Here is a 12,129-nt window from a genome sequence, read left to right as displayed (position 1 = left end):
ACTCCCAACTCAACAGCTCTACCAGCCTGTGAGCATCCTCACAGGTGCATCCATGACATGACCCTCAGAACTGGAAAAGTTTGAGGTTAACAGATTCTTAAGGAAGTGCAGGGACAGTGAAAGGGGGAGGGGAGGAAAGAACAAAAGGGAAGGTCTGTGATAGGGTGGAAAGCAGGAGAGATTTAAAAGACAAAAGAGGTGAAGGACAAAAATGAGATGGTAATGGCACAAGTTAGGAAACAAAAGATGAGTCTAGATGGGGTGTGAATGGCAGAATCATCACCAGCTGCCATGGGGAAGAAAGAAAATGGGGGGTTGTAAAATAAAAAGGGAGGAAAGGGCACTTTCTGTCACAAATGTGGAGACTTCCTTCACTAGGTTAGACAACAACAACAACTTGCATTTCTATGGCAACTTTAATGCAGTAAAATTTCCCAAGGGGCTTCACAGGAGCGATTCCCAAACAAAATTTGACGCCGAGCCACATAAGGTGATATTAGGACAGGTGACAAGAGGTAGGTTTTAAGGAGCGTCTTAAAGGAAGAAAGAGAGGTAGAGAGACGGAGAGGTTTAGGAAGGGAGTTCTAGAGCTTGGGGCCCAAGTAGCTGAAGGCACGGCCACCGATGGTTGAGCGATTATAATCAGGGATGCTCAGGAGGGCAGAATTGGAGGAGCGCAGAGATCTGAGAGTAAAACAACACATTCTGGATGGGTTGGTATGGTGCGTGATGCTCGGGATACATCGGTGCTTGTTTAGGGTTGCTCCTGATAGGTCAGTGGGGGGTGGGGGGGATCATTAGTCTCAACCTAGATGTCTTGTATTGCCTGGGGCCAAGTATTGGGTGATTCGGAGCCCATTCCTTTCAAGGAACCCGTCCAATTATCCTCTATTAAAGGGGAATCTCGCTTACTCAGGGTAAGTAACATACATAAGGAAAGAACTTGCATTTATATAGCGCCTTTCGTGACCTCAACATGTCCCAAAATGCTTTACAGCCAATCAAGTACTTTTGAAGTGTAGTCATCATTGTAATGTAGGACATGTTATCAAAGTTGTTTCTTAAGCATTTTAACAACAACAACTTGTATTTATATATTAACATCGTAAAACGACCCAAAGCGCCTCACAGGAGCGATTACCAAACAAAATTTGACACCGAGCCGCATAAGGAGATATTAGGACAGGTGTTCAAAAGCTTGGTCAAAGAGGTAGGTTTTAAGGTGCGTCTTAAAGAAAGAAAATAAATATTTGCATTTATATAGTGCCTTTTGCGACCACCGGATGTCTCAAAGCGCTTTACAGCCAATTAAGTACTTTTGGAGTGTAGTCACTGTTGTAATGTAGGAAACGTGGCAGCCAACTTGCTCCCACAAAGAGCAATGTGATAAGGACCAGATAATCTGTTTTTTGTTATGTTGATTGAGGAATAAATATTGGCCCCATGACACCGGGGATAATCCCCTGCTCTTCTTATTAAGTGCCATGAGATCTTTTATGTCCACCCGAGAGAGCAGATGGGGCCTCGGTTTAACGTCTCATCCGAAAGACGGCTCCTCCAACAGTGCAGCGTTCCCTCAGTACTGCTCCTCCCACAGTGCAGCGCTCCCTCAGTACTGCCCCTCCGACAGTTCAGCACTCCCTCAGTACTGCCCTTCCGACAGCGCAGCACTCTCTCAATACTGCCCCTCCGACAATGCAGCACTCCCTCAATATTGCCTCTCCGACAGTGCGGCACTCCCTCAATACTGCTCCTCCGACAGTACGGCGCTCCCTCAGTACTGCCCCTCCGACAGTGCAGCACTCCCTCAGTACTGCCCCTCCGACAGTGCAGCACTCCCTCAGTACTGCCCCTCCGACAGTGCGGCAGTCCCTCAGTACTGCCCCTCCGACAGTGCGGCACTCCCTCAGTACTGCCCCTCCGACAGTGCGGCACTCCCTCAGTACTGCCCCTCTGACAGTGCAACGTCCCTCAGTACTGCCCCCTCCGACAGTGCAGCACTCCCTCAGTACTGCACCTCCAACAATGCAGCACTCCCTCAGTACTGCCCCTCCGACAGTGCAGCACTCCCTCAGTACTGCACCTCCAACAATGCAGCGCTCCTTCAGTACTGCCCCTCCGACAGTGCGGCTCCCTCAGTACTGCACCTTCGACAGTGCAACGTCCCTCAGTGCTGCCCCTCCAACAGTACAGCACTCCCTCAGTACTGCCCCTCTGACAGTGCAGCGCTCCCTCAGTACTGCCCCTCCCGACAGTGCAGCGCTTCCTCAGTACTACACCTCTAACAGTGCAGCACTCCCTCAGTACTGCCCCTCTGACAGTGCAGCGCTCCCTCAGTACTGCCCCTCCCGACAGTGCAGTGCTCCCTCAGTACTACACCTCCAACAGTGCAGCACTCCCTCAGTACTGCCCCTCTGACAGTGCAGCGCTCCCTCAGTACTGCCCCTCTGACAGTGCAGTGCTCTCTCAGTACTGCACTCGAGTGTCAGCCTTGATTTTTGTGCTCCAGTCCCTGGAGTGAGACTTGAACCCACAACCTTCTGACTCAGAGGCGAGGGATTGCTGCCCCGAGCTACAACTAAACGAGGAGAGGCAGAGAGGTGTAAGGAGGTAAATTCCAGCGTTTAGGGTCCAGGCGGCAACCACATTATGGACAAATCGAAGGGAAGATGCCGCAGGAACGCTGTGACAACATATGTGACCTTGAACACCAGTGCAAAAAAATAGGATGGAACAAAGGGGATTGATCAGTGAATGCAGGAAGTTTGGAAGCAGTTGCAACTGCAAACAGCATTGCCTTCAGTTCCATTTCCTCACATCCGCCCCCTCCCTCCGCACCCCTACCAAACTACCCCGAGAGGCTCAACACTTTTGCATATCTGTGCATTAAATTTAGCGGTGACAGTCTGAAGGTGAAGGTGTGTTCCGCTCAGCTGCACAATGTTTAGCGTCGCTTCTCATTTCAGGAAGCTGATGGTTTAAGACAATAAGGGCTGGAAATTCGTTATGGCCCGCTTTGAGGTGGGGATGGTGCTGGTGTGCTTACTTTAGTGCTGAGCGATGTCTACTGCCCCAAAATGGGATATTCAGTTGTATTGCCCCATGAGGGAGCGCTAAGGGAAGCGTTGCACACTCCTTTTAGAGCGCTAAAGGCATCGCAGGGCGGGAGCGCTTCTCACGTTGAGGAGCTGGGATACTGGCAGCCCAGCGCAGAGATGAGGTCGACCATGTGAAACCTGCAAAAAAAATGGAAGGGAGGCTCCCCACTGCCTGCCACAGGTAAGAGAGGGAAGTAAATTGTTAAAAATGTGAATCTCCACACTGACCTCTTCATTCCCTGCGATATCCCTTCCCCGAGTCGGGAGCAGCGCCCGGCGCTACAGCAGGCCAGTGCGGTCAATATTGGAAACATCGCAAAAGGGGGGTGCTGCACACTCCGTGACGTCACCAAGTGAGCGGGGCTAGAGTTAGGCGCAGCGCTAAATGACAGCGCCACCCCTAAACCACCAGCGAAGTCCACGGCAAGCTGTCACAGCGCGGCGCTCGGGCGGGAGGTGTTGAGCGGCCCCTTAGCGCCCCTCTCTGGTGCTAACGGTGGCACTAAACAGCCGAATTTCTCCCCCGAAGTATGCAATTTACGTCCTTTTAAGAATTCCTTTCTGGTTTTACGTATTGTGACAACGGAAGAACAAAATTCGTCTGCCTGTCTCGGAATACACTGCAAGTGCTTCAAATATTAACACCTCAACTTGAACAGGGGCTGCTTAATCTGCAGCTCCCTATTCAGCTCACACACACACACACAGTCAAAACTCACCATAAAGCAACAGCACATATTGTAATAAGATTTAATGCATACAAACCCTTTTGATCTCAATTTAATTTAATTCAGGTTGTGCCCATTTTTAAAAAAACAAACAGGTTAACAAGATTATTATAATAATATATGAACCGTCCGAGGCTGCTGGAAGTAGTCTAGCAACCCAACCTGCTGCAGCTGCAGTGCTGGGGGATTCTGCGTGGGCTGCTGTATCACAGCTCGTAACCTGGGCTTGCTCATGTCCCTGACCGCGGGCAGGGAGATGGTGCACGGGACCGCATTTTACAACATGCTCCAACTGTTAAAAAGGAAACCAATATTAGACATAATTGCCAGGAGGGATTTTAAGACTGTAATCGACAGCAATGATAACCCTTTCTCCTCCTCACAGGTCCAAACACAGACTGGAGTGGCAGTGGGCAGGACAGGGGGGCATCAGGGGATCTCATTTACCCTCCTGTCCCATCTCATTGACTTTGTTTTACGCAACATGTTAGTTACCCTGTTCCAACACGGACCAATATACAATATCTACATTTGCTTTCTTAAAAAAAAGGTACAGGTTGTCATCGAAGCACAGCACGCAGATCTCAGTGCAGAAAGATAGAGGGAGAGAAAGAGGGAGATAGGGAGGGAGAGAGGGGGAAGGAAATAGAGACAGAGGGAGAGGGAAATAGGGAGAGGCAGAAAGGGAAAGAAAGAGAGGGGGGAGAGAGGGAGAGCTAGAGTGAGAGAGTTACAGATAGAGGGAGAGAGAGGACGGGGCAAGAGGGAGTTAGAGCGAGACAGAGGGAGGGAGGGAGAGAGGAGAACGGGAGAGGGAGAGCAAGAGGGAGAGAAAGCGAGCTGGAGGGAGAAAGAGGAATAGAGAGAGAGTGGGAGAGAAAGATAGAGGGGAGAGACAAAGAGATAGATATATGGAGACAGATACACAGAGATAGAGGGAGAGAGATAGAAAGAGAGAGGGAGGGAGAAATTGAGATAGAGAGAGACGGAGATAGAGATAGACAGCGAGAGAGACACAGATTGAGATAGAGAGAGATGGAGAGAGTCAGACTGAGACAGAGATAGATAGTGATAGAGACGGAGTAAGAGAGAGATCTTTATTCGTTCATGGGATATGGGTGTCGCTGGCAAGGCCAGCATTTATTGCCCATCCCTAATTGCCTTTGAGAAGGTGGTGGTGAGTCCTTTTCTTGAATTTCTGCAGTCTGTGTGGTGAAGGTGTTCTCACAGTGCTGTTAGGGAAGGAGTTCCAGGATTTTGACCCGGCAACGCTGAAGGAACGGCCGATATATTTCCAAGTCAAGGCGGTGTGTGACTTGGAGGGGAATGTGGAGGTGATGGTGTTCCCATGCGCCTGCTGCCCTTGTCCTTCTAGATGGTAGAGGTCACGGGTTTGAAGAAGCCTTGGCGAGTTGCTGCAGTGCATCTTGTAGATGGTACACACTGCAGCCACGGTGCGCCGGTGGTGGAGGGAGTGAATGTTTAAGGTGGTGGATGGGGTGTAAATCAAATGGGCTGATTTGTAGTGTCAAGCTTCTTGAGTGTTGTTGGAGCTGCACTCATTCAGATAAGTGGAGAGTATTCCATCACACTCCTGACTTGTGCCTTGTAGATGGTGGAAAAGCTTTGGGGAGTCAGGAGGTGAGACACTCGCCACAGAATACCCAGCCTCTGACCTGCTCTTGTTGCGGCAGTATTTATGTGGTTGAGTTTCTGGTCAATGGTGACCCCCAGGATGTTGATGGTGGGGGATTCGGTAATGGTAATGATGTTGAATGTCAAGGGGCGGTGGTTAGACTCTCGGTTGTTGGAGATAGTCATTGCCTGGCACTTGTGTGGTGCGAATCTTACTTGCCACTTATCAGCCCAAGCCTGAATGTTGTTCAGGTCTTGCTATATGCGGGCACGGACTGCTCCATTATCTGAGAAGTTGCGAATGGAACTGAACATTGTGCAATCATCAGCAAACATCCCCACTTCTGACCTTATGACAGAAGGAAGGTCATTGATAAAGCTGCTGAAGATAGTTGGACCAAGGACACTGCCCTGAGGAACTCCTGCAGCGACGTCCTAGGGCTGTGATGATTGACCTCCAACCATCACAACCATCTTCCTTTGTGCTCGGTATGTCTCCAGCCAGTTGAGAGTTTTCCACCTGAATCCCAGTGACTTCAGTTTTACTAGGGCTCCTTGATGCCTCACTCAGTCAAATGCTGCCTTGATGTCAAGGGCCGTCACTCTCACATCACCTCTGGAATTCAGCTTTTTTGTCCATGTTTGAACCGAGGTTGTAATGAGGTCTGGAGCAGAGTAGTCCTGGCTGAACCCAAACTGGGCAGCGGTGAGCAGGTTATTGGTGAGCAAGTGCCGCTTGATGGCAGTGTCGGCAACACCTTCCATCACTTTGCTGATGATTGAGAGTAGACTGATGGGGTGGTAATTGGCTGGGTTGGATCGATAGAGAGAAAGAGAGATAGAGAAAGAGAAACAGAAAGGGAGAAAGGGACAGACATAGAGAGCGAGAGACAGAAAGAGGGAGAGAATGACCGCAAGAGAGATGGATGGAGAGACAGAAAGAGAGAGATAGGGAGAGCGAGTGCTAGAGAGAAACAGACAGACAGAGAGCGAGAGATCATCCTGTATTTCCTCTAACTCCATTCCTCCTCCCCCCTTCCTGCGGGTGCCCACAGCACTAACAATCTCCAGATCAGATGCCTCGTATAAACTTCCCACGTTTCGCTCTCCTGGTTTACAATGTCATCTCAAACTCTCAATTATGTTACAACTCCCTCCAAGCTATTCATTACTCTCCATTATTGTCAACGGTCTTGCTTTCTCATAAGTGCTGAATAATGTCTTGTGTTAAGCCCCAATACGCCACAATTATCGAATGCAAGGCTTGTGCATTATTAAAACGGGTTTGAAAAATGTCTTTGCTACCTTCAGCTAAATATATTTCAGAGATTTCCGCCTCGCCAGGCTTGGCTGAGAAGGGGTCGCAGCAATAAAATGGGACGGACGGGCCTCTGAGATTTCCCCCGAGTCTTTCTGGACATGTACAATTAAGCTGCTGTAATCATTAAGCTGATGTTTTAATTGGCTTTGATGTACAGCAGTTGCTATTTATTAGGTTGCGTGGTAGCAATAACTGGGGCAGGATTAGTCAGCCACTTGTGCATTGGATCTGTCCTCATAAATCCACACATAAAGGAACAGCACACTGTCCTGCAAATAAAAACAGAGCCAGCCCTCTTAACATTCCCATCGTTTTTCAACAGAAGTAATGGCCCTCTTATCCCCCGCGCCCCCCATTAACCCTCTCCTATCTCACCATGCCTAGCAGCACATGGCATTATAGGTCACCTTGCAGATTGCATTTCACCCAACGTTTATGGCCAATTACACGGCGATTTCAACTTCACCTCACTGTAAAGCGCAGGCTGCTTACTAAATGTTCAATGTTGAGGCTTGACGAGCCAGCCTAGATGTTGCCGGTGATTTCGGACTGCCTGGGGATCATCAGTAACAATCTACAGAGGAAAGGGTGAGCGCATATTAATCGACCTGCCCGGGCTGCACTTCCATTGGATTTGGGCTGTGGTTAGTTTTCCTTTGGGCGGAGAGAGAGGTAATCGGGGGAAAATCTCAATAAAAACTATTTGAGTTTAAAATTCGGGGTACGCCCCCGTTTGGAGGCGATAACACACGCAAGGCATGAGACTTTGCGTCAGGCGCAGAATTCCCGCCTTTCACGAGAAATTGGGGTTAGCGCTCCTGCCGAAAGGAAGTGGAGCGCAAAATCAAGGGCTCCCCTTCCATTCTGGGGCGGCGGGGGGACACACACACACACACACACACGGCTCGGGAGGGGGGAGCATGGGTCGGGAGGGGGGACACGGCTCAGGACGGGGGGACAAGGCTCGGGAGGGGACAAGGCACGGGAGGGGGGGGGACAAGGCTCGGGAGGGGGGGGGACAAGGCTCGGGAGCGGGGGGGGGGACAAGGCTCGGGAGGGGGGGGACAAGGCTCGGGAGGGGGGGGGACAAGGCTCGGGAGGGGGGGGGACAAGGCTCGGGAGGGGGGGGGACAAGGCTCGGGAGGGAGGGGACAAGGCTCGGGAGGGGGGGGACAAGGCTCGGGAGGGAGGGGACAAGGCTCGGGAGGGGGGGGGAACAAGGCTCGGGAGGGAGGGGACAAGGCTCGGGAGGGGGGGGACAAGGCACGGGAGGGAGGGGACAAGGCTCGGGAGGGGGGAGCACGGCTCAGCAGCGTGACGCTTTGAGCCGTGTAGGAGGGGCTTTTCCCTGAAATAAAGGGACGGGCTCAAGCTGCAAACTTTGCATTGATGAAAGGGTCCTACCTGGACCACTGGGGAGCGGGGGTGCCGCACGATCAGCCCGGCACTCGGGCAAAGCGCCAGGCTGAGCGATCGCGGCACCGACCTCGTGTCCAAAGCGGCAACAGGGTGCACAAGAAAAGCAGAATTTGTTTTATTTTTTCCGACCAGCAGCAGCCCACGTCCCCTTTAACCAGCGCCCTGCGAGCGGTCGGCCACCCAGTACGTGCCCCCTCAATCTGACGCTGTCACGCCCAGTTGCAGTTTCAGGGGGCAATACCCCATGGGGGGGCTGGTGGGGCGCAGTGCAGGAGATCGAGGTGCAACGCTGTAGTGCTGCCACATCTAAACGCACGCCGAATTTAGCGAGAGTAGTTAACGTCGCCACGTCCAGTCGCAAAGTCATTAGCATCCCATTAGTGCGGGGGGTGCTAACGGGGCACACAAATGACCTGAATATCTCCCCCGCGAATCTAGAATTATGGAAACACACAGCACAGAAAGAGGTCATTCGGCCCATCGTGCCTCTCTGAAAGAGCGATCCAATTAGTCCCACTCCCCCTGTTCTTTCCCCACAGCCCTGCACATTTTTTTCCTTTTAAGGAAACTTGCTGCCACAGGGAGTGGTTGAGGCGAATAGTATCGATGCATTTAAGGGGAATCTGGATAAACACATGAGGGAGAAAGAAATCGAAGGAAATGCTGATGGGATGAGATGAAGAGGGGTGGGAGGAGGCTCGTGTGGAGCAGAAACACCGACCCGGATCAGTGGGGCCGAACGGCCTGTTTCTGTGCTGTAAATACTGTGTAATTCTGTAAGTATTTATCCAATTCCCTTTTGAAAGTTACTATTGAATATGCTCCCACCGCCCTTTCAGGCAGCGCGTTCCAGATCACAACAACTCGCTGCGTAAAAAAATTATTCACCTCATCTCTCGCCTAGTTCTTTTGCCAATCTTAACGACAGCTAATAACTGATTTAATTTGCTTCAATTGCTGATTTTCTAATTTTAAACTTAATTTATAATTATGTTATATATTATTTAATTTTGTTTAATTATAATTAATCTTTTTTATACTGATTTTACTATTGTATACTCCTTATTGTATTATTTACAATGTAATTTGAATTGTTTTTATTTTTATTTTTCTTCACCTGTGTCTATCTGCGTGCGTATTTTGGTTGCTGCTTTGGGCCCGAGCCTTTAACATCTTTTACACTTCCTTCTCATGCTTTTTCTCTCTTTCCCTCAATGGTCAATATCTAACGTGTTGTAAAATTGTTGTGAAGCGCCTTGGGATGTTTTACTACATTAGAGATGCTATATAAATAAAAGTTATTGTAATCACCTGAACTCTGTGTACTATATGGAATAGAGCAAATGAGTTGTATCACATGACATTTCCAGATAATTCCATGCCTGTGAATTACAAAAAAAGAATTCAAATTTCATAAAAATCTTTCAAGAAAATAGGGATGTTTCAGCTCATTATCAATCTTTGTATTGCTTTCCAAAACACTTCGTTACACTGAAGCGGGACTTGGGAGATCGCCGAGATTGTTAGATTTGTATTTGTCTAATTATATTTCTGTTCTTGCTGACTTACGTGCATGTCGCTCTTGCAGTTTTATATGAATGAAATAAAGATTTTCTGTACACACAGAATCGCAAAGATTCCCGAGAGTGTGACAATATTTGCAGGGGTTCTCAAGAGTGTCTCAATATTTGAAGGAGTTCTCGAGTGTGTGTCAATATTTGAAGGGGTTCCTGGAGTGTGTCAATATTTGAAGGAGTTCCTGGAGTGTGAATATTTTTAAAGGAGTCCCCCAGAGTGGAGCAATACTTGCAGGGTGGGGAACTGGGCATGTGTCAATTCCCCCAGGTGGAACAGCTTGAAAAGCTCAGATCGAGTTAGTTACTTCTGCCAATACCATCTCAAGTCGGCCCATCATCCCTTTCGTCTCTCAAATCTCTCCTGTCTTCCACCCTATCACAGACCTTCCTTTTCGTTCTTTCCTCCCCTCCCCCCTTCAGTGCTCCTTAAGAATCTGTTCATTTCAAACATTCGCCAGTTCTGACAAAGGGTCACAGACTTGAAATGTTAACTCTGTTTCTCTCTCCACAGATGCTGCCTAACCCGCTGAGATTTCCAGCATTTTCTGTTTTTATTTTGAGTTAGTTACTGTTATTTGAAACATTATTTCCAGGGTGGCGGTAGGGGAGGGGGGCTCATATTCTACAATATTTACGCAGATAATACACCACACGGAAAGTCGGCTGCTCAATGGGTTCGAGGGGTCCAGGGGAGGGTGTGAGAAATCGTGGGTTGTAAGAAATAGTCGAGTTCCCTAGCTCAGCAGTTTTCCCAGGTTGATGACACTGAAGGATTCCAATCAAATCAGACAACTGAGTTACAAGGGCACAATGCAAAAAGCAGGCCTTGATAAGAGGTCTAGCAAGGAACCTTAAGATAATAAACTGTCCAAGAGAAGGTGTGATCTCATAGGAAGAGGAGGGGTTTTTACCCAAGAGTTGAAAGAACCTGACATCTCATAGGTTAAATGGTCCTGTCCATATCCTACACCAAGCCCACCCCTAAAAAGAGAATAAAAGATCTAGACGGTGAAGATAAGAACTGTTCATGCCACCAGTCGTCTGCCTGATCGGGACTAGTACCAGCCATTTGTTATGGTCATATGTCTACTATGTTTATCCTGATTGTGTGTTGTATTTGACTATATTTGAACTATCGCTCCTTAACACAATACCTAGGGTGCCTGTGTGTGACCTGTGATCCAAATCTTTCAGGGGTAGGAAATTACATTTCCATCAGCAACATTTGAAGCTACAGTTACAAAGATTTGGGCCCAAATCAAAAACATTTGGAAATATATATATATTTGTTCTTGGGCTTTGTGCAGGGCCGCATTTATTGGCCAGTACTGGTCGCTCAAATTATGTGGGTTGCAAGTCCTCCTCAGAGGCACAATCCATCACGTGGGACTGGAGTCAATGTAGGCCCAGACCGGTTGAGCATGGCAGGTTCCAGGCCCTGAAGGACATTCGTGAAGCATTTGGGGATTTCAGGACAATCCAGCAGATTTCACACTCACTTTGCTTTCTGCTAACTGGACATCAAGTGACCAGGTTTACTGACAAAAGGTCATCGCCATAAAAGGAGTGGCGAGCGGCCTCGGGAGCAGCGTGGAGGCATACTACTTCAGGGAGCAGTGCGAGCTGGTACAGGAGGGCGACGGCAGCGAAGAGTGACATCATCAAGGTCCAGGTCGGTGATTGGAGCGTGGGCAGGTACAGCAGGAGCGGCGAGGTCAGGACGAAGGAGTGGCGAGAGAATGTAGAGCGATATGATCAGGTCCCGGGAGAGGCGTGAGTTCGGGGCCAGAAGAGGCGAGGGCCCAGGGGCAGCACAGGCCAGCCCACATTGCGATATGTGCAGCAGAGCAGGTCTCCAGTTTTCTTGGGTAATCCTTGCCACTGGACCAAGACCTAGCTCTGTCAAGCCCGTGTGGTGGCTGGTGTGCAACGGCCACCACACGTTAAAAAAATCCACGCACAGGCATCTTCCACCCTTCAAGATGTAGTTCAGGATCTGGAATATTAAGTCCTTCATTAAAACACCTGTGAACTCATCCCTTTTTGGCGTGGAAGCAAGTCATCCTCATTTCGAGGGACTGCCGATGATGATGATTGACCTGAAACGTTAACAGGGTAGTTGCTGAGAGGTTGTATCCCCTGGCTGGAGAGTCTAGACATAGGGGGGCATAATCTCAGGATAAAAGGTTGGCCATTTAAAAGAGAGAGGAGGAGGAATTTCTTCACTCAGAGGGTTGTGAATCTGTGGAATTCTCTGTCCCAGAGGGCTGTGGATGCTGAGTCTCTGAATATATTCAAGGCTGAGATCGATAGATTCTTGGAGTCTAGGGGAATCAAGGGATATGGGGTTG

General features: G+C 49.2%; 1 protein-coding gene across 3 annotated transcripts in view; it reads right to left on the bottom strand.

The window, feature by feature from the left end:
* Positions 1-3,781: 3,781 nt before the first annotated feature.
* Positions 3,782-12,129, bottom strand: part of parvaa (parvin, alpha a) — a 112,192-nt gene continuing 103,844 nt past the window's right edge. Inside the window, exons 13-14 of one of the 3 annotated variants that reach the window (XM_070899472.1) lie at positions 9,513-9,583; positions 3,782-7,356 (exon numbers count right to left, since the gene is read on the bottom strand). In XM_070899472.1, the coding sequence (XP_070755573.1) occupies positions 9,555-9,583 (29 nt within the window). In that variant the 3' untranslated portion in view covers positions 3,782-7,356; positions 9,513-9,554. The remainder of the gene's footprint in view (positions 7,357-9,512; positions 9,584-12,129) is intronic. The other 2 variants (XM_070899473.1, XM_070899471.1) reach the window with 2 other exon arrangements.

The sequence above is a fragment of the Pristiophorus japonicus genome, chromosome 14 (genome assembly GCF_044704955.1).
Source record: "Pristiophorus japonicus isolate sPriJap1 chromosome 14, sPriJap1.hap1, whole genome shotgun sequence".
Classification (NCBI taxonomy): domain Eukaryota; kingdom Metazoa; phylum Chordata; class Chondrichthyes; family Pristiophoridae; genus Pristiophorus; species Pristiophorus japonicus.
Note: the sequence above shows the minus strand (reverse complement) of the source record. Positions and strands in the feature narration are given on the sequence as shown.